This window comes from Camellia sinensis, chromosome 7 (assembly GCF_055761805.1).
Source record: "Camellia sinensis isolate YWXY chromosome 7, ASM5576180v1, whole genome shotgun sequence".
NCBI lineage: Eukaryota > Viridiplantae > Streptophyta > Magnoliopsida > Ericales > Theaceae > Camellia > Camellia sinensis.
The window spans coordinates 122595411-122617389 of record NC_138967.1 but is presented as its reverse complement, the minus strand read 5'-3'; the positions used below and the strand labels follow the sequence as shown (position 1 = coordinate 122617389).

Sequence of the window (21979 nt, the reverse complement as noted above, 5' to 3'; positions counted from 1 at the left end):
CCGCCGCCGCCACCAACTGCTACCCTATTGCCACCACGACCACTGCCACCACCACCACGGTCGCCACCAGAAGCACCACACCATCATATTACCACCGTACTACTAGTGTCACCACTATTACCACCACCACTACCGTTGGCCGCCACAATAGCTGCCGCCACTATCACCACCACCACCACTACGACTCACACCTTCACTTTCACAACTATTAATATTATCATGATCTATATAAATTTTCAATTTATTTGTTACTAGTTTGTTAAAAAAATAAATAAATAATAAAAATTTATTCCATGATTTTAATAAACATAACCAAACATATGAGTGAGAATTATCATCATATTCCTATATTATTCCATGTTGGCAACCAAACAATGGAATGGAAATTGACATTCCATTCCATTCAACCTTATATTCCATTCTTACTCTCATTGTATTCACATTTCATTTCATTCTATCGTACCAAACATGCTAACACTTTCTATAAGTATTAAAAGACAATACTCCCTCACGGCTATGTGGAGTAACCAATTTATATATCCACTACCCAGAAAAAACTAAACACTTTCTATTCAATCAAGCATTGAACCACACTCCAAAATTTTCTTGCTCTAGATGAGTCACACCAAAGATTTTGTGGCGTTTCATTGATCGGTTGTGGAATGTCTTGAAGTCCAATACTTCTCAATTTCCTCCGCAGTTCTTCCTGGAATTCTTCCAGCAATGAGAGACCACCTAAACAATCATAGTGACATTATTCCCCTATTAGCAAATAAAAAAAAGTTAAGAACCAGTTTAGTTGTGTTTTTGTTTTCTGTTTTTATTTTGCGCTTTTGGATGAATTTTCAAATTTTTTAATGGAACACTCACTTTTTAGTAACCAACAAAAAGTTTTTTTGTTTTTTTTTTACAATTTTCAAAAATTATTTTGGCACAAAAATGAAAATGAATGAGAATGTTGAGATTTTCAAAATTTTCATTTTTCGTTTCTAAAAACACAATAATAATAATAAAAAGAATAAAACCAATACACAAATAAACATGTCCTAATGGGTTTGGGTAGAAATTTTTTAAAAAAACGAAAAGAAAAGAAAAAAGATAGAAAATATAGATAAAATGTGAATTGCGATTCTCTTAGTTATATATTTGTAACTGAGAGATTCCTTCAATAGTGAATATAATAATGTTGTTTAATTTAAAATAATTACAAATGTACATTCCTAATTCATAACAATTAGATATGTAAGAGCATCTCCAACGATTCAGTATTTTTTTCACTAAATTTGAGTAAAAAATGACTCATTTTCTCAATTTGATATCAGTTGCTCTAACGGTATATCAAAATCCTGTGAGTCAACCGGTTGGTCGACCGGTAAGGTTAATTTTTTTTTTTTTTAAACTTTTTGAACCTATCTATTTGAACTGTTTGAACCAGTTCGCAAACCAATTTTTGCATGCATTGGTCGACCGGTTGGTCAACTGGTGGTTGACCACCATGTGTAAAATTTTGATAAATTTCTGCTTTAACGGATATGCACAGTAAATTGGTGACATGAGCGAGTTGTCCTCAGTTTGGTGAAACGTTTGATATTTTCTCAATTTGACACTGTTTTGGTGCAACCGTTGAAGCACAAAAAGCAATTTTTTTCCATCAAATTTGAATTTGATATTGGATTTGGTGAACCGTTGGAGATGCTCTAATGAAATATATTGAACAGAGAGGATCAAAGTCCATGAAATATAAATATATTTTATTTATATTTCATTTATTATTTTATTTATTTTTATATTTTTACTTAAATTTATAATTCAAACCCAGTCCAACGTAATCAACAGACAAAAGGAGGCTATGGAAGGTAGAAGCATAGGAAAGAAAGAAACAAAGCTTAGAAAACCCACCTCTCTCCAACCAGATTATACATCCTAGTGATCAGGGTTTCCTCATCTTCTGAAAATTTAGGCTTAGAGTCTTGACTGGTGTCCTCTGCTGCAAATACAGAGAGAGAAAGAGAGAGAGGTGATTAATTTCATAAGATACAATCAAATTTCACCCAAACAGGAGGGAAAAGAGAAAACAAGGGAAACCCAGAAGGCAATACCCTCCATTTTATACAGAATAGACAAGGGAAAACAGAGAGGTAACGTGCAAAACCAAGAAGAGACAAGACAGTAAATTCAAACTGAGGGTACCTCTAGAGTCCACAGAGGAGACATGATCACAAGTAGAGTGTTCCAAGTCAGCCATGAGTCTTTGAAAAAAGGGAATAATAAATAATTTTGAGTGTTGAATGAAGCTAAGAAGAAACTTTTGATCTGTGGGGGTGGAATTGGAAATGGAGGCGCGTAAATAAATAAGTATTTGATTGGAGAGAAGAGCCGTGGAGACCTAAGACTAGGAGGGTCTTTGTGGTGGGGACATTTTTTTCTTTGGAAAGAAGAAGAAGAAGAATAAGAAGACTGGGAGGTGAGAAAGCAAAAGCAAAAAGCAAATCAAAAGAGGAATGGTAGTTGGAGAGAATGGGCGTTGTAGTCCAACTTTGATGGGTAGTTGGAAATAAGAGGGAAAGACTCGGGTGAACGCCCCACAAATATTGTGCATTATATAAATTTCATAATTAAAAAAAATGATATAAATTTATAACTTTTTAAGTCATAATTTAAAAAAAAAAAAGTCATAACAAAATATTACATTAAACATAATTAAATATCTCAAAATAATATCATAATTGAATAAGAAAATTGATCATAACTAAAGAAAAAAATAAACATAACTAAATGTGCATATGGTATGCGGTATATATGATGGAGAATTCTACAATACACACCTCTTATCATATACTCCTTTAGTTATATCATTTTCATCTTTAATTATAAACAATTTTCTTCTTTAATTATGACATTATTTTGATATTTTTTGTTATGTTTGGTTATTACTTTTATTTATTTATTTATTTTTATTTTAATTATGACTCATAATTACGTCATTTTTTTCTTTAACTATAAGATACATACGTTACACACCTCTCTCAAAAGTGTGTACAATAGTCTTTCCATGCTATGTTAGAATTCTCCAACTTTATAATATAACAAAGGTCAATTTCATTTTTCACCTGTATTTTTTGATTTAAATTTTACTTTGAATCTTATAATTTTAATTTAAATAATTTAATTTTTATACTTTAAAATCAGATTCAATTTAGTTCTTTTTTTCAAATTTTCATTAAGTTTTTTCTATTTGTACAACTTTAAAATTTGACAAATGTTCGAACAGATTAAAATGAAATAAAATTTAAAATACAAAGATTTTATTCAATTTAATATAATAAAAACTAAAGCAAAACTCAAGTCAATGTACAAGAGTTGGAAATTTTCCCTACAAGATATCTTCAACTTTGTTGGGCACAGAGATGCTTAGGGAGGATTTGCTTTGCATTTTTTTTTTTATTCAAATTGATATATTTGAGAAATTTTAATAAAAAAAGTTATTAATAAGAAGGTTGACTTTTTAAGTTTATAACGGTTTTTTTTTTTGTTTTTTGGGATTATATTTCCGAATAAACTTTTACATTTGGACTAATTTAACTAACGAAAAATGTCAGAAATTCTTAATTTTAGATATATATATATATATATATATAAATTCAGTTACAATCATTTAATAATAAAGTTAATTCCGATATCATTATATGTATAACAAATAATAAATAAATATTTATATCATATTAATATTGTAAGTCAATCGTGAAAGCTTCTTCAAGAATCTCAAACATTTGTAACTAAACGTTAACTTCTTTTTTATATCCTAATTCCAACCAAGGCGATAGGGTGGTGGAGAGCCTAAGCTTTGGAGAGTCTACGGTTGCCGTTTGGTAGAATTTTAAAATTTTAATTTGAGAATAAAATTATATTTTAAGTTTGTGAGTTTTAGAATTATAATTTGAGTATAAAAAAATTTGTTTAGTTATGAATTTTAAAAAAAGTTTGAATTGAGTGATGTAACATATAATATTAAAAAGTGAGTGTTTTGAAAAATATTTTAAAAATGAGTGTAAAATTAATTTTTTAAAATTGTAATAAAATAACACACTCAAATTAAGAAATAAAATTAAATTTCAAAAATTCTACCAAATAGAGGTTAGGGGACCATGGCGGAAAAGGTTTGGTGGATGGCATTAGGTGAGGAGGATAAGGTTTAGCAATAATTGATAAAACGCCAAATTATGAAACTGACATTCCACAAGAGCTTTGGATCCTTGTTCAAGTCCAAACAAGCCCTTGATTGTTCTCTTCTGGCCACGAATAAATAAACAAAACGAGACAAATTTTATCAATAATTACAATGAACTTTCTTCGAGTATAAAGAAATTATCACTAGTTTTATAATTTTATAATAACTACACTAACTTTCCGAAATGGTTGACACGGTTAAAGACATATTTGAATTGACATTTTTAACCCCCAAATATTATTTAAAAATGGCATCATAATTCTTAAGGTTTTGAAGAACTTTGCTAAGAGAGTTCGGATCCTTTGTGATTAACTTGTGTAATTAATTATAATGTAATATTTTGTATGGTTAACAATTTAGGGACTGACATGAGTAAACATTAGATTTGAAACAAAAAATAAAATATACATGAGTATATAAATGAACATTGAATTATTGTCTAAGTAATTATGTGAACTAACCAACAACTTTACAAAATAGTGCACAACTTAACTTTCGAGGATCTAAATTGGTTAAAAAATTTCTCAGTTCTTTTTCTCTCCTCACTCTCCTATTTCCATGATAGCGCCGCCCAACTCAGAATCACTTTCACCGCCGCCCAACAGCAATGTTATCGTGTTCTCCTCCCCAACTCAACCAACACCATCACCTCTTGGATCCAAAAGACGTTACCACCTCTTGGATTCAAAAAATATATCATTCACACCAGCTAAAATTTGACATTTCACATTGTAGAAGTGATAAAATTTGGCAGTAGCATGCCATTTTAGATATCCTGCAGTTGAGATAACATTATTGTTGGTTTATTTGGCAAAAGTTTATAAGAACTATTCTTTTATGTTGGAACCATTTTGTCACAAAGCACAATATTGTAGTAGAAATTATTCAATGTTCCTACAATAAAGTTCATGTGGTGCTCTAAAGTAATTAGATTTTGGTTTAAACAATTTAGACCATCACTTTTGTATTGAAATTTAAAAGACAATATGATACGTATTAATTTATAAATGAAATGAAACATTACTCCAAAAATTGTAAACAATTTCTCGCTGTGTAGGGTGTTCGAGTTTGGGACTAGGCGTGAGTGCAAGAAGGCAGAGGTGGATGATTTGATTTGGTGCCTGTTGGCTTATTTTTCCTACGAAGGAAAATATCATAAATGCGAGCGTGTCAGTAAGGATTGAAAAATCCTTACAGATTAAATTCAAGCCAATTATCAAGCGATTGTGTTGACGGTTCTTTTGCCTCAACGAAGAGGACTTCAAATTTGCCAAGTGTAGCGAAAAGAAAAAGTAAAAGAAGAAAAAGGGACGGAGAAAGATGATTGAGTGAACAATCAAAGTAATAATTACTTACCTCTACTCCTATGCTTCGAAAAGAAAGTGCATAAAATGCTTCGAAATGGAAATGCTGAAAATAAATGCTTCGAAATATAAATCTATGTTAAGCTACTCCTAAGATAAGAAAAATGACAAGAAATATTGAAATCAATTGTCTTTGATTTATGATTATGGATCTTTTGCAATGTAGCCATTAATGGCTATTTATAGAAGAAAAAATACAGCAATAACTACTTAGTAACTACCAATTTCTTCCATCTTCATTCTTGTCTTGCCATGTGTCATTCCACTCATCCACTTTGTCCTCCCACTCATCCACTTTGTCCTTCATAGGTATTTTTGTAAATGTGAGCGTGCCGGCAAGGATCAATCAGTCCTTACAGAAATTGTGATTGCCAACCAATTATCAGACGATTGTGTTTTAGTTCTTTTCAGCCTCAATGAAGAGGACTTTTACTGGTGGCTTGACTTAGGAGAAATTAAGAGAAATAACAGTAATATGAAGAACAATTGAAGTATCTCATAAAAATGAACACTTACAATGGTCCAAACTCAGCCTCGGAGAGGTTTACAACAACAATCTACTTGAATCTACTTGAAGCTACTCCTATGAATCGAAGTGCAGTGCAGGTATTTAAAGTGCAGGTATTTAAAGAACAGGTATTTAAAGACTGGAAATGTAAAAGACTGGGAAAGAAAATATATGAAGTAAATGACTGATTTGTATGATCTGAGTTCCCCTTTTTTTCTGGGGGCTACCCTGCTATTTATACTCGTCAGTGATGACCTTCGAACTGCACTTCGAACCGTCGAACTGCTCCTCCATGATCGCTGATCATGCTTCCTTACAAGTAGCTCCATTACGCCATTACTGGCAGTTGAACTTCCCTCTTGTACTTGAATTTGAATATGAGTAACCGTTGAAGCTATGTTATCTTGTATCCCGTTATTGATCTAGTGTTACTCAGATCATGTGAGAACCAATATTTATTGCCACGTGTACGATCAGGATTGAAGGCTTGAATAACCTTCCTTTATTACCCTTACTCTGTCACGTGTCGAACTGTAACTGGTTTTTACAAAATATGTAGCCAACAGAAATTATGACAAGATGACTCGAATTATTACTAGTAACAAGCTTCGAAAGTGATATAAAGGACCAAAATCATTCTTCGAAGGTCGATGGAACCGACCAAAGACGAATTACATCCTCAAAAATACTCGACAAAGCTTCGAAGGTTCACAACCACCATTATTATTTCTTCGAAGCTGTTGTTGATACAAGATATAGTGCTTCGAAGCTTACAAAATTATGGCAAAACGACTTTCGAAGCAACTTATGGCAAAACGGCTTTCGAAGCTGTTTTTGGCCAACATTGTGGTTATTCAAAACTTATATGTTCTGGTTCACACATAATTAATGAAAATATTAATTTTGTGCTTCGAACCAATTATTAATTCTTCGAAGACACCAAAACTGTTGTTCTTCGAGCCAACTTATGATGCAAAAAATAGGCATTATTCGACAACTAATTAATTGTCATTTTACATATATTTGAAGAGATGTACACATTTCGAAAGTTTTCAAAGTTTTATACAGTTTCGAAGGTGAAGTAATCAACCTTCGAAACAACTCTTGATGTTTCGAATGTATCTTCAAAGCTTTATACAGCTTCGAATGTGAAGTAATCAACCTTCGAAACAACTCTTGATGCTTCGAATGTATCTTCGATGCTTTGATTGTGTACATACAAACAACTGGCCATCAATTTGAAAAGATAAGCCATTCTCAACCATTTATTTAAATGCACAGGCTTTTTCTAGCCAAGTTCATGCATTTTAAATGGTCATCCCTTGTTCTTAGTGCTTCGAACTCATAAGAACAATTTGTTAATTTTATTAGCCACATCATCATAATTATATTTTGATGTGAACCACAAATCCAAAAAGGATTTTGAACACCAAAAGTCATGGTATAGTGTGACCATGAAAATTTATACTTTTTGACATTTTGAAAAATATCAAAAATTTTGAATTCATGAACAGTGGCTTGTTCATTATTCTTGACCATGTTTGTTTTAAAAACATGACTTTTGCCGAATAGGTTTTCATAATTATTTGGCAAAGTGGGTTGTTTTTCCATGTTAATGGCTTATGAAAATCACCCATAGATATATTATTTTCATGACTTGACTCTCTAAAATTTGGTTTTTGGACCCCTCGAGTCATACATGGAACATCATTCTTAGCCAAATTTGGCTCAAGAACATGCTCTTTCGTTGTGTTAATTTCATAATTTGGCTCTTTTAAAACGAACTCTTGAACCCCCCGAGCCATTGATGAAATCAATTCTTTGCTTTTGCTATTTTTAACCATGGAAAAATTCTGAAAAAATTCAACAATTCCGACCATTAAAGCCTCAGTTAAAGACTTGGTAGTGAGAGTTGATAACTCATCATTCCATTGGCGAATTTCCATATCAAGTTGATGAATTTCTCCAATTAAATGGTGTCTTTTTTCTTCCACCAAATAATATTGTAAGGGATGAAAGTTTATTCCATCAAGAAAATGGATCTCTTCTTGAAGACCCAAAATTTCTCTTTCACGCCAATATATTTCATATTGACAAGTTTGAATGGCGAAATCCAAATCGTTTGTCATTTCTTATACTTAGCTGTCCCACCGGGCGTGCCAAAAAATGTTGGCTTATTTTTCCTACGAAGGAAAATATCATAAATGCGAGCGTGCCAGCAAGGATTGAAAAATCCTTACAGATTAAATTCAAGCCAATTATCAAGCGATTGTGTTGACGGTTCTTTTGCCTCAACGAAGAGGACTTCAAATTTGCCAAGTATAGCGAAAAGAAAAAGTAAAAGAAGAAAAAGGGACGAAGAAAGATGATTGAGTGAACAATCAAAGTAATAATTACTTACCTCTACTCCTATGCTTCGAAAAGAAAGTGCATAAAATGCTTCGAAATGGAAATGCTGAAAATAAATGCTTCGAAATATAAATCTATATTAAGCTACTCCTAAGATAAGAAAAATGACAAGAAATATTGAAATCAATTGTCTTTGATTTATGATTCTGGATCTTTTGCAATGTAGCCATTAATGGCTATTTATAGAAGAAAAAATACAGCAATAACTACTTAGTAACTACACATTTCTTCCATCTTCATTCTTGTCTTGCCATGTGTCATTCCACTCATCCACTTTGTCCTCCCACTCATCCACTTTGTCCTTCATATTCTCCATTATCTCTATAACTTCTTTTAACTTCCAAATGAATAAGAAGAAGCCACGCGTCCTGCAATTATATAAATAATAAATAATAATAAAAATTGCAGATTTATGGTGTTAACAGTGCCTCTAGAGGTTGTCTAATGCTTCTCATTAATCTTCTTGTTTTTTATTCTAAAAACAAAATCTTCTTGCTTTTTAGCTTCCGTTTGGGAAATGGGTTGATTTTTTGACTTTTTGGCTTTTTTAACTATTTGAGCCTGGGGCTCAAAAGTCTGATTTCGGAAGGACTTTTTGAATTTTTTGACTTTTTGACTTTTTGGTGAGGTGTCATCCTGTTAAATTACCAAACAACCCTTTTCGGCTTATGTTTTTTTTATTTTTTTATTTTTTTTATTTTGGGTTTGGATTTCCCGTATTTTGCTTAATTTGTTTATTTATTTCTTTATTTTAATTTTGGGTTTGGATGTGGCGTTTTTTGCTTAATTTTTAAATTTTTTTTTTTATTTTGGGTTTCGGTTTGGCGTATTTTGCTTTTTTAAAATTTTTTTTTTGTTGGGTTTGGATTTGGCATAGTTTTTGTAAATTTTTTTTTTCTTTTTTTGGAAGTGGATTTGGCGTTTTTTTCTTTCATTTTTTTAAAGTTTTAATTTTTTTTATTTTGGGTTTGAATTTGGTGTATATCACTACAACAAAAGTAACCTATGGTGACGAAAACTAGTGAAGAAAATAAAATTCGTCACTAAATGAAAATAATTTGTGAGGAATTTATAAATTTTGTCACATATAATAAAAAAATAAAAATGATAGGTGACAAAATTTATTTTTGTCAATAAATACTTCATTTTAAGTGAGGAAAAATTAAGTTTCGTCACCAAAAATTTTCCCGCTATTTTTTTTGGGTGGCGCCAAAATTTTGAGACTTTTGGTGAGAAAAATTTTTGTCACTAATTATAAAATTATTTGTGAGGAATATATTTTCGTCACCAAAACGTTTTAATATTTTTGATATCTTTTGGTGAGGAAATAATATTGTCACCAATTTTGGTGGGAGATTTTTGATATATTGAGCGGCAATTTAGAAAAAATAGGGTATTAATTTTTTTTACCCCTTTTCTGTTTATCATCTCTCTCTCTCTCTCTCTCTCTCTCTCTCTCTCTCTCTCTCTCTCAAAATAGGGTATTAATTTGTCTTATCTCTTGCTCCTCCACCACGCCGATCACCATCGTCGCCTCTATTAGCCTTGCCGATCGTCGCCGCCACTAGTAGCCTTGCCGGTAACCGCCACATCTTCTTCGCTCGGTGATTTGGTACTTGATTTCTCTTTGCTCTTTTTCTGGTATCTCTTTCTCTTATTCTCTGTATTGGTATGGTGACGAAAATTAGTGAAGAAAACAAATTTCGTCACTAAATAAGAATAATCCATGAGGAATTATAAATTTTGTCACGTATAATAAGAATATAAAAATAATAGGTGACGAAATGTATTTCCGTCAATAAATACTTACTTTTAGGTGAGAAAAAAAATAAGTTTCGTCACCTAAGTTTTTCCCACTAATTTTTTTTGATGGTGCCAAAATTTAGAAACTTTTGGTGAGATTTTTTTTTCAACAATTAAAAAATTAATAATGAAGAATATATTCGCGTCACCAATAAAATTTTTTTTTTTGAAAAATTTGATTTTAAATATTTTAAAACCATTTGGTGAGAAATATATTTTCGTCACCAATAATTTTTAATATTTTTAGGCCTTTTAGTGAGAAAATTGTGACGTCACTAATTTTGAAAGAAGAATTTTAACATATTAAGCAGTGATGAAAAAAAATAGTCTATTATTTTTCCCTCCTTTTTTTTTTGGATCAATTTTCCTAAATTATTTTTCCCTCCTTTTTTTTGGATCAGTTTATTTTTCCCTCCTTTTTTTTTTTTTTGTTTTTTTTTTATCAGTCTTCGTATCAATCTGTATCTCTATCTATCTCTCCCTCTCAAAACAAAACACAATCAGTTTTCCTATCAATCTCTATCTCTCCCCCTCTCCCTCTCCCTCTCCCTCTCAAAACACAAGTGTCTTTGGAGACGAAAACTAATGACGAAAATAAATTTTGTCACGAAAGACTTACCCTTTAGTGAAGAAAATAATATTTTGTCTCCAAATGTGCCATTTTTAGAGAGAAAAATAAAACTTCGTCACCAATCTACATACATAATAAAAAATTAGGTGACAAAATTATTTTTCGTCATTATTTTTATTTTTTTCGTCACCAAAATTTTTTCCCGCTATTAAAAAATTTGAGGGGAATTATGCCGCCAAGTTAGTGATAAAAAATTTCGTCTCCATTAAAAATATTATTAGTGAGGACAAATATTTTGTCACCAAATATTTCAATTTATAAAACTACGTAGTTTTGTGTTTTGGAGACAAATTCTATTCCTGACCAAATCCATTCTCTTGACCCTAATGATCCATTGCTCTCATTTCACACGCAGAGGCAGACGGTATAGCTTCATCAAAGCTCTTCGTTTCTCTCTCTCGCACCATTGTCCAACTCACAGCACCGTCCACGAAATCCAGGTTAGTTGTAGTCTCTGTTCCTCTTTCTCTACCCCTCTCTCTATTCGGGTCTCTCGTTTCTCATTCTCTACCCTTACTCTGTCTTCAGACGCGTTTGGGTCAAGATGAGATTAAATCCATTCCATTCATTGCTTCTAACATTTCTATAACCTCTCTACTTTGAAGGTTCCATGAACAACTTGAATGATTTTAATTTGGGAAAAAAATATGAAAAATATAATGATTATCATGTTCGATATTCTGATTATGATATTCATATTATAACTAATATAATCATTGAATTGAATGGATTGTTGTTGATTCTACACACTATAAAGTCTCATGATATTCTGATTGTGTTTGCTAGGTGTTTGATAAAATGTCACAATGGCTAGGTTTTTTCTTTATTGTTTTGTTTTTTTGTTCTTTTTTTTTTTTTGGTTGGAGAAATTGGTTCAATCTTAGATCTCTTCCATGGAGTTTGTGGCTTGTCGTAGTAAATTACTTCAACCCAAAGGCAGGTATGTCAGTGTTGTGTTAATTAAATCCTTTTAATGAATATGACTTTCCATATAGGTTGTATATATTACTGAATTTATTTTAATTTTCTTAATAATAAATCTTTTTCAACTACTATATAGTTATAAATAATGATTAATTTATTGTTGCTGACAGCCTTCAGGACAATGTTTTCAACTCTGGGGAAAATGGTATGTATTAACTGTAGTTTTTTCAACATTTTATTTGTTCGTATCCATATTAGTAACTTGGGATTGGTGTTTGGCCTTTTATGTGGTCCTTTTGTCATTTAGAATTCTGGATTGTTTTTGTATAATTGATTTAGAGTTCAGAAACCAAGAAAAATTTATTAGATCTTAATGATTGTCATGTTATCAGTCAATTCATGTTGATATGTGGTTAGGTTTTGTTACACAGTTCCTTTGGAATTTTATGCACCCTGGTGCGGTCATTGCAAAAACTTGGCTCCAATCTTGGATGAAGTTGCTGTTTCATTTGAAAGTGATGCTGATGTTGGCATTGCAAAGATTGTAAGATCTAAAACCCAAACTAGCTAAAGACTACTTGAAGAGATTTGTTGCTTTGTCAGTATAGACGGTTATTTTCTGCAAATATTGTGCACTTGAATTATGTTTCAATATTACTCTCAAAGTACCTTTCCTTTAATGTTATTTCTACCTTGCAAATTGAAATTGTTTTCTTCCGTCATTTCTAGGTTGCAGGTTCATGTACTGTTCATCTATGGCTTCTAAAACTGAAGAGTAAAATTCTTTTCCTTCAGGATTTTACAACAATATATAGTAAAAATTATTTTTAATTAATCTTAGCTTGATATTTTGGCTCATCTATGTTGGTTTATTTCTCATCCATATATAGAAGCTTTTTGATTATTGAATTTTTTTTGGGTGTGTAGTATTTGCTCTCTCTCTCTTTGGTCCTAAAAGTTGTGGACAGAATTGTACAACATTGTTACTACACATGAATTAGCTCAATCTCAGTTCTTTATGCTCAACCTTAATCCTCTTTCACTTTCCTTCATTTCTTTTGCTCTCCTCTCTCTCTCTCTCTCTCTCTCTCACGGCATTCCTTCTGCCTCTTCCCCAAGCGCTGCTCCTCCCTAGGGCTCACCATAGTTGTACTTTAGAAGAATCTGGTTTGTTTAAGGTATGAATGTTTCAATTTTTTTTCTCTATATCTAAAGAATCTTCTGATTAAACTCTGAAACACCTACTTCTTAATTGTTTAACACTGAAACACCTACTTCCCATTGATTTAACATTGAAACATCTACTTTCTCATGGATTTATGCCATTTTTTCATGGAATTAGGATTTATTTGATTTAACACATATTTTCTCATGGATTTAGGGCATTTTAATTCGATTTAACACTCAAACATCTACTTTCTCATGGATTTAGGGTATTTTCTCATGGAATTAGGGTTTATTTGATTTAACACTAATATTTTCTCATGGATTTAGGGTATTTTAATTTGATTTAACATTCATTCTAATTAGTCCACATGTCAAATTGTCAATGATATGATATCCAATATAAACAGTTTTTCAATAGAATTTGCTAACTCTAATGCATAATCATACAATTTGACACTGATTGTGCACAAACAGATTAAGAATGTATCATGATCAACCTGCACACAACCCATGCATTAAGAGTCATCCTCAGCCTTATTGGCAACCTGCTTAAGGAACTTTTCTTACGCAATTTTTAAGAAAGATGGAGCAGGTAAGTATTAAACTAAGTCATTCAGTAAGCCTACTAGAAACATGAAAATAAAACTGGAATGAATTTTTGGATAGATAAAAAATGAAACAGAAAAATTACTAAACTAATAGAAAACAAAAACACTGAATCATTTTTTAGAAATATTGTTTTCATTGTTGTAACTTTCTAGAAAGATGAAACATAAAATTTATCGAACAGACCCCTTCCTTAAGTTAAAATATGAAACACTTCTACTTATTAGTCTGTCCTGACTCCAAGTAGTCTGTTATTATATTCACTGAACATTTTTTAAACTCCGCAATTTTCGGAGGGTCAGATCATTTTTCCCTCAAATCCAATAGTTGATCCTTAACTGTATCCCATTTTGAAAGGAAAAGCATGAGTTTGGAAGTAGTTAATTCTTTTAAGCCCATTCAAGGAATATATATTTTGAAAGAAGCAACTTCAGGAAGTGACACAGTTATGATCAATAGGCAAGGTGTAATTTCTGTTATGTGAAATTTTATCTCGTGTATGCCTGGTGCAAATGTTTTTTTTGAGAAAAGGAATTCCTCTGTACTAGTTACATTTACTTCAAGAATGTTGATTTGGATAGACTCATTTGGCAAATTGGCATTAGAATGATTTATATTTCATATCAATTTTTACATATTTGATACCCTTACAGGCATGGAGGTCATATTTTGAACAACAAAACTCCATTTCTTATGGAGTCAATTCTCATAATAAGGAGAACATCAAGGAGGTACAACTCTTTCACAATGCATTTAACAACGGGGCATTGGACCACCCGTTGAAATGAAATTATTTCATTGTGTTATAGAATATATCATCTGAGTATATTTCATTAAAGAGGGCATTTGCAATGAACTCGTTTTGTTCTTACTTAGCAGTGAGTCACTGTGCAGTCACATATATTGGTGCACTGAAAAATGCAATTACCTCTTGAACAGTTCTAAACATGGATTGTAGAAACTTATTTAAGATTTGTTTCTCTCTTCTTTTGTTTGAACTAGGGGTTTACTTGGTAAGGATTACTTTTGGTCATTATTTATAGGTGACTCTAGTCTGAACTTCGTGTCCACAACGAAAGTCCCAGAATATCTTCATCTATGAGAAGGCAATAAAGCACATTGTTCTGTAGTTGATTCTCTCAATTCAACCTTAGTTTATCAAATTTAGTAGCATTTGATTGGAGTTCACATTTTACAGTTCCTGAACTTTTTACGAGCCCGAGTTAGAGAATTGAAGAAGATTGATCATGCTAATCATACCATAACAGTGCTGCTAGTTGGGATTCCCAATGTTGGCAAGTCAGCCCTGGCCAACTCCTTGCATCATATTGGGCGGATTAGTGCTTCGGGTACTTCAACCTTATTAAATCCTATTATCCATTACTAATTTTCTAATTAAAAAGTTTGATTTAGAAGAACTAATTTTCAAGATTCTTTTTTTCGTAAAAAAAAAATATGTATTTATGGTCATTAATTTGGTGGCATATTTTTATTTTTAAGAGAAAGGAAAGTTGAAACATGCAACAGTGAGTCCGCTGCCAGGGGAGACAAAAGATATCAGCAGCTTGAAGGTGTGTAATCTTTCTTTCTTCTATGCCTATATTGCTAGAATTATTTGGGTTGGGAATTATAGCTAATGCATTCCAAATTCTCTTGTTATTTCATCTTCTCTTAAAAAATGGTCATAAGAGAAGACCTTTGTTATGCTGAGGTTTTTCAGCATGTCTCTTTTCTTTCAGCTTCCTTTCTGTATGTGTTTATCATGTAATAGCTGAGTTGATTTTTATTTTCAGATTGGTAGCCATCCCAATATTTATGTCTTGGACACCCCTGGGGTTTTGCCTCCAGAGATTCCTGATGCTGAGGTGTGTTCGAAACTTGCTTTAACAGGTATGGTTAATGAGAAATTGTCTTTCTTTTGTGATCAAACATGGTGAAAAACAATGGGCTAGAGTTACTCTCTCAAGCCACACAAAATTCTCTCCCATTTGGGATTTGGTTAGATAATTGAGATCTTTAGATTTTTCAGCAACTCTGCTCTGATACATGCTTTAAATTTGAAATGCAGGGGCTATTAATGACTGTTTAATTGGGGAAGCAGAACTAGCTCAATATTTTTTGGCTATCCTCAACTTAAGTGATGAATACAAGCAATGGTCAAAATTTTCTACCACTGCGAGTGAAAAATTATCAAATGAGAAAGTCGAAACTTCAGTTGACTCTGAGTTGGACAAGAGACGAAAGCAGTATGCCACAGATCACACACAGGTACAAACATTTCAGTGATCAACTTATCATGTAATTTGAACAATTTGTATTACTGAATAGGGAAGATAAGTAAATCTTTACAATGTTTCTTTACAATCTGGCAGTGAGATACATTAAACTACCCACCAGCTGCTTGTAATACGTCTCATCAACTAAGTCTCTATTTCCGTGTTGCTTTATCATCAAGGATCACCTCAACTCTTTGAAGTTTTGAATTGTTATATGCATTTCTACTAAATTGGTTTATAAAATAAAATTATTTATATATGAGTTTAGATGTAATTGATAATATATTAATGTTTGCCTTGTTTATTTTCTTTGCAGATTGGTTTTGATGACGTTCGGAAGCATACTTGCAAATGAAGATCAACTGTTGAATTTTTTTCCCTAAACTGATGCTTAGTTGTAGTTGCAAATCAAGATTGAGTATTGATTTTTTTTTGTGGACTCCACGTTAGTTCATTTTGGGATTTGCTTTGATGGTTTTTTTGTGATACTTAATGGATTATTATTAAAGTTGTTTGATGGATATATTTTGATTTATAATATAAATGGTGTAGTGAATTTTTTTGTGGAGTGATGTATAATAGCTAGTGGATTTCTTAGTACAATTAAAAGGCTATTGGGATATGAGCAGGGATATTTGTAAAATAATAATTTAAATTGAATATAAAATATGGAACAAGTTTAGTGACGAATTTGTTTTGTCATTTGTACTTGTTATTATGACAAAGTGATTATTCGTCACTAATAAACTTTTTTGTGACAATTTACTGCAGTTTATATATGAAAATTTTTATTTATTTTGTTGTTTGGTGACTAAAAATTTCATCACGTATATATATATTTGTCACGAAATATATTTCGTCACCCATGTATGACTTTTGAAGACGAAAAATTATGACTTTTGAAGACGAAAAATTTCGTCACTTTTACATCTTATTGTGACGAAATTATTTCCTCATCAATGATTAACATACGTGACAAATTTATTCGTCAACTAAAGTTATAAATATGGTATTAAATAACTATTTGGTGACGAAAATGAGAATTTTTGGCGACAAAATGTTGTTTTATTGGTGACAAAAAATTTCGTCACTGAAGTAATTTCATTGGTGACGAAATTATTTTTCGTCACGTTGGTTTTTAGTGACAAACATTCAATGACGAAACCGGTGACGAAAATATTTCCTCACAAATATCTATAGTGACGAAATTAGCTCTTTGAAGACAAAAAAATTTCGTCATTCAAGACCCAATATTTTGCTAAAAAAAAATTTTAGCATTTTAAATTTATGTTTTTGTCATTTTTTTTTTTTTTACATGAACTAGTTCTTGTTCTTTATTTTTATTGGTATAGAAGAACTTTTGTTGCTATTTATGTGTTTCATTTATTTGTAAATTACGTGGCGAATGGTGATTTATGTTTTCATGTTTTTTTTCTTTAAATGTTTTTGAATGAGGCGTATTTTTTTCGTTTTTTTTTTTAAATTTACGATTTTGTCATTTTCTTATTCACTCACATTAACTTCTTTTTTTTTTAATTTTTTAAAAATGGATTTTCTTTTACGATCTTGTGAATTTTGGTTTTTCAAAGTTAGGCACGTCACCAAGTGGAAGGGGGTATATCCCCGTGTAAACACATACATATTGTACATGATAATATATTTCAATACAGTCTGTTCCACGTGTGTCATTAGTAATGTTACAACCTTACGGAAATTAGGTTCACTATTATATATTTCCTAACACTCCGTTATTACGCATGTAACATAATTTGTCGCATATGTGAAGGCGCACCAATGCCATATGCGGGTCCTCATCTCCAACCATTAAACCATCCTCGTCATATTCAACTTCTGGTATGGCATTTACTATTGTCATAGCCTCTTCCTCGTCACAGATTGGGTGAACAGTTGTTGGGTTACCTGTGTTGCGCCGTATATAATTATGTAATGCCATTGACGCACTTACTAACTGAACTTGCACATTTGCAAAGTCATACCGAGGCATGTCTTGAATAAACCCCCATCAATTTTTCCAGGCACCGAAAGTGCGTTCCACCACAGTGCGTAAGGACGAGTGCACTTTGTTAAATAATTTCCTTGGCGTGTTTGCCGTCCTGTTCCGTGCAATATGTCGAAATTCTTGTTGGTGGTAACGGTGCCCTTTGAATGGTGCTAAGTAACCTATTCGGTTCGGATAACCAGAATCGACAAGATAATATTTCCCTACAGACATGACAACAATGTATGACACCAAAAATTTATATCTGTGCCCACTAAATCCACAACCATCGGCATGTGTTACCTTCGTCAGGATGTGGGAATAGGACATTGTCATTTGTTAGTATCTCGTTGAATATGCGACTATCATGCATACTTCCTTCTCATCCGCAAGAAATGAATATGAAACACATGTCGAAATCGACTACGGTCATGATATTTTGCGTGTGACAGTATTTCCTACTGAAATATGTTGCTGCATCTGGCCCGGTAACCCATGCACTTACATGTGTTCCGTCTATTGCGCCAATGCAGTCCTGCAAACAACCCAATTATTTTGTTGCTTATTAGGGTATACGATGTTTTGTTTTTTCCATACGTCACGTCCATTTAATAATAAAAACAAAATAACTGACACTCTTTATGTATATGTGAATAATGTATTTCGGTAGTACCTTGAACGGTAGGTATTTCCGTCTAGACCGCACGTATGGATGTATATGATGCTGATTGTATGTGGGCCGGCAATGAACAACAGTGAACTCCGTCATGGAAGTTAATACGTTATGCACGTGCCGAGACACAGTCTCCCCCGAATGTTGGAACTGTTCTTGGATTTCTCGATTTTGCTTCCCTTTTAACACATGGATAAACATTGCAGCGCTTTCTTCAACAGCTAAACCATGTGGACGTTGCGGGACTTGTAACCCAAAATCATTTACTAATGTCTGACACAGGGCGACAAAAACTTCCTTCGGCATGGACATGTTTTCCTCAAATCGGCCCATATGGCCCGCATATAGTTCGGATATCCATGCATTCCCGGTCAATATAGAAGTGCAACATGGCGTTTTAGCCATGTGTTTTTGGTACCACTCTGTCGCATACTGGCATGCTTGTAGAAATGTACAGTTGTGTTCTTGTTGCACCTGGACCACCATTTGATTAAGCATTTCCGTTATTCCGTCATTGTTGCTTCCGTCCCAGGGATTCATTACGTCTTCATTGATGCGAAACCTACAAGAGTCTCACTGTTTCAATCAGTTTGCTTCCCCTTCATCGAGTCAATAAATTTGAAAATGTGCAATTACAAAATTCGAAATGTTGATAATAATTTAAGGATTGCTAAACTTGTAGATTTTTCACACATAATGATATGAAAAATGGAAAAATTGTAAACCTGCTAAACTTGAATTTACAGGGGGACCATGGTGGTGACAACCACAAAAGTTGACGTCAAATATGAAACTAACAGCGAACTTTGCAAAATATAAACATACACAAAGCTAGCAAGCAAATCTGTTGTTGCCTTTCTCGAAAATATCCATACATTTAATTTGAACAGAAGCATCCCATTTATTTCTCAGAAAGCGTGCACAACCATACTTCCATTGTGTCAACCCATGCACTGAACTACAAGTTTTGGAAACCATAGGTAGCAAGAAAAAACAAAAACTAAGGAAAAAAAAAACATGCACACACAACCATCCTGTTTTAATATAGTGCCAACAAATTAATAAGTAAACGTTTTTAGAATGCAAGAGAAGGAGAGGCATCTTCAACACTCGTAACACCGATACATCACATCCGGCGAGCCCCGAACAGATTTGCGAAAGGCGCCGACGCAGTACACTGGAGCTGCTTCTAGGTAAGCCACCCTATGATAGAGTCGTCATCAGGCTGGCACATCATCACCTCCCGCAAATCGGCGTTATCCATAAGTGTCGAGGCGAAACGGCGTACCAGCCAACGATGTAATACCTGTCAGGCGATGCATGCACTCCGAAATAGTAAACAACGATTCGTTGCCTGTGAGGTGCCTCACCGTAACCTGCTGATTCTTCGTTCGCACCACATCGGTCAGGGTGTTCATGCTTTCCGCAATAACTGACGCTCCACTTGTTGCCTTCTTGGACTTTGAAACACTGCTTGATGGCGTCTTTCTCTTTTTCCCCTTTTCAATCGGAACATGCTCCAGTGAAGAATCTGAATCCACGTCCTGCACTCCTGCAGGTATCGGAACAGCAAATGGTTGGGCTCCCAAACTGTGCACTGAATCAGATAAGTCATTAGCAGCTTCAGGAAGTTTCTCGCCCGGGGTCCAATGGTGCTTAACAGTAGCTGATGCCCCCATGAAGACGGTTTCCATTAACTCACGATGTTCCAAGGTTTTTTTCCTAAACTTGGCACACTCCTTGTTTATCTGTTGAAATAGAGATATATGAAAGAGAATGACGTTACATTTCATATAATTAATTAAAATTTAACTACAAAAGTAAAAAATGTACTGGTAAATGACACATATGAAACATAAGAGTACATGTACTTACCGATTCCATCTTGTCCTACCACTTCTCAGGTGCCTGAAACATACCGGTGTCACAGTCAAACCCTATCCCTGACACTCCTTTGCTTGAATCCATCAACTTTGTCTACGCTTGCCAGTCTTTTTTCAAACGCATGTACTTATTCTTCAACTGTTTGAGTCCATGTTTTCTTCTTGTTTTTCTCTCAAATTTTCATGCCAAGGACTTGTACCCTGCTTGGCTGAGGACTAGGAATGGACGATTGCCTTTAGTTATCTCATTTGCAATCAACTGCAGGAAAACTCGGATTGAGGCACTATCTCATGTGGCCTTGTGGCTTAAATGATTATGTGTGTCTTCAAGACTGCTTGACTTGCCAGTGACAATGCCTTTGCTTTTGGATTGGGTACGCGGAGAAGTAAGTATGGAAGCCATTACTAATATACGGTTACAAAAGATTACCATCACACATACGGTTGTTATATACAAAGACGTAAGCCATTACACATTAATAACAAAGAAACAGAGAGATAAGATGCCAAATTACCCAGCATATAACCATTGCACATTAATTTTATACTACCACAGGTTCCATGGAAGTTAGTAGTGCACATAGTTATGATAGTCATTAATACGTCTACCGTTTCGAAGTGGAGGAAGCCTGTGGCAGCTTAAAGTCATACTATTGTACATACTACCAATAAACAACCAACATAGTAATGTGTTTGTACATACTGAAACATCGTAACGTTGCTTACATACGGAACAACAAAACGACAACGACAATGCATAGCACATACATGATGGTCTTAAGGACACGCAAGGATTGTTGAATGTCTATGACATCAGCCCGTAATTGCATGACAAATTCATCCCTAGGTGACGCATAGTCTTGGTTATCTCGCCTGGGTTCATCGCACCAACCAATCCAACTGACACAGGCTGATGAGTGTGTAGACGTCCCCGAACGCCCCGGGAGGGTGAGTCCCGTTCTGTTCATTTGGGGTCACTACAGCTCAGGACTCTCAAATTGTCACGGTTCTAAATCTGAACCAAAGAGTCCAAATCCGGCAAATCGTTTTGAGAAAACAGATTTTTTGAAAGAAGTACCAAACATGGACTGCTTTGCCAGATACAGAGTCGCCACCTAAATGTTTTATTTTGGGAAATTTAGGAAACCCTGACTCGTTGCCTAAGGCCACGTGTCTGTCATCACCAAAGTTGCCTTGGCTCGGGAACTTGGGTACGATTGGGGAAGGTCACTTCGTGAGCACCCCCGCTCGCCCGGTCATAGACCGGCCTCTACTAACCATGATATCTATTTTTGAAAACATTGTATGTTCTTATTCCGGTTATTAGCCTAGGTTACTATGTGATGCGCACAGCATACAAGTATAGACTGAGCCGCCTAAATTGGAACAAAACATTTCATGTTTGTTTGTTTGAAAATGGTTTGATGGTGCTACCCGCAGGTAGGCTAAGACGTGGATTTGCCACCCTCTGGTGGGCTTAGAAAACAATGGTTTTGCCACTATCTAGT

At 33.6% G+C, this 21979-nt stretch overlaps 1 protein-coding gene and 1 non-coding gene across 2 annotated transcripts; one reads left to right on the top strand and one right to left on the bottom strand.

Annotated features, from left to right (window-relative positions):
* Window positions 1–272: 272 nt before the first annotated feature.
* LOC114322776 (uncharacterized) lies at window positions 273–2241 on the bottom strand. The gene is made up of 3 exons (XR_014335965.1): window positions 2191–2241; window positions 1900–1987; window positions 273–762 (listed from the first exon to the last, which is right to left on the bottom strand). It is a non-coding gene; the product is annotated as an uncharacterized LOC114322776 (transcript).
* A 1904-nt stretch (window positions 2242–4145) lies between these two features.
* Window positions 4146–16451, top strand: LOC114281227 (DAR GTPase 2, mitochondrial). The gene is made up of 13 exons (XM_082881066.1): window positions 4146–4176; window positions 10053–10088; window positions 11299–11383; window positions 12038–12072; window positions 12299–12411; window positions 12597–12642; window positions 12963–13045; window positions 14294–14371; window positions 14839–14989; window positions 15141–15211; window positions 15434–15530; window positions 15709–15908; window positions 16233–16451. The coding sequence occupies exons 1-13, from the start codon at window positions 4146–4148 to the stop codon at window positions 16269–16271; spliced, it is 1065 nt and encodes a 354-aa protein (XP_082737192.1). The 3' UTR covers window positions 16272–16451.
* Window positions 16452–21979: the final 5528 nt, after the last annotated feature.

Bases quoted from the DNA above. Each gene is read 5' to 3' on its own strand.
- LOC114281227 (XM_082881066.1), top strand. From the start codon at position 4,146: ATGGCGGAAAAGGTTTGGTGGATGGCATTAG. The intron at 13,046-14,293 runs GTATGAATGTTT...ATACCCTTACAG, and splicing joins AAGAATCTGGTTTGTTTAAG to GCATGGAGGTCATATTTTGA. The intron at 15,212-15,433 runs GTGTGTAATCTT...TTTTATTTTCAG, and splicing joins AAGATATCAGCAGCTTGAAG to ATTGGTAGCCATCCCAATAT.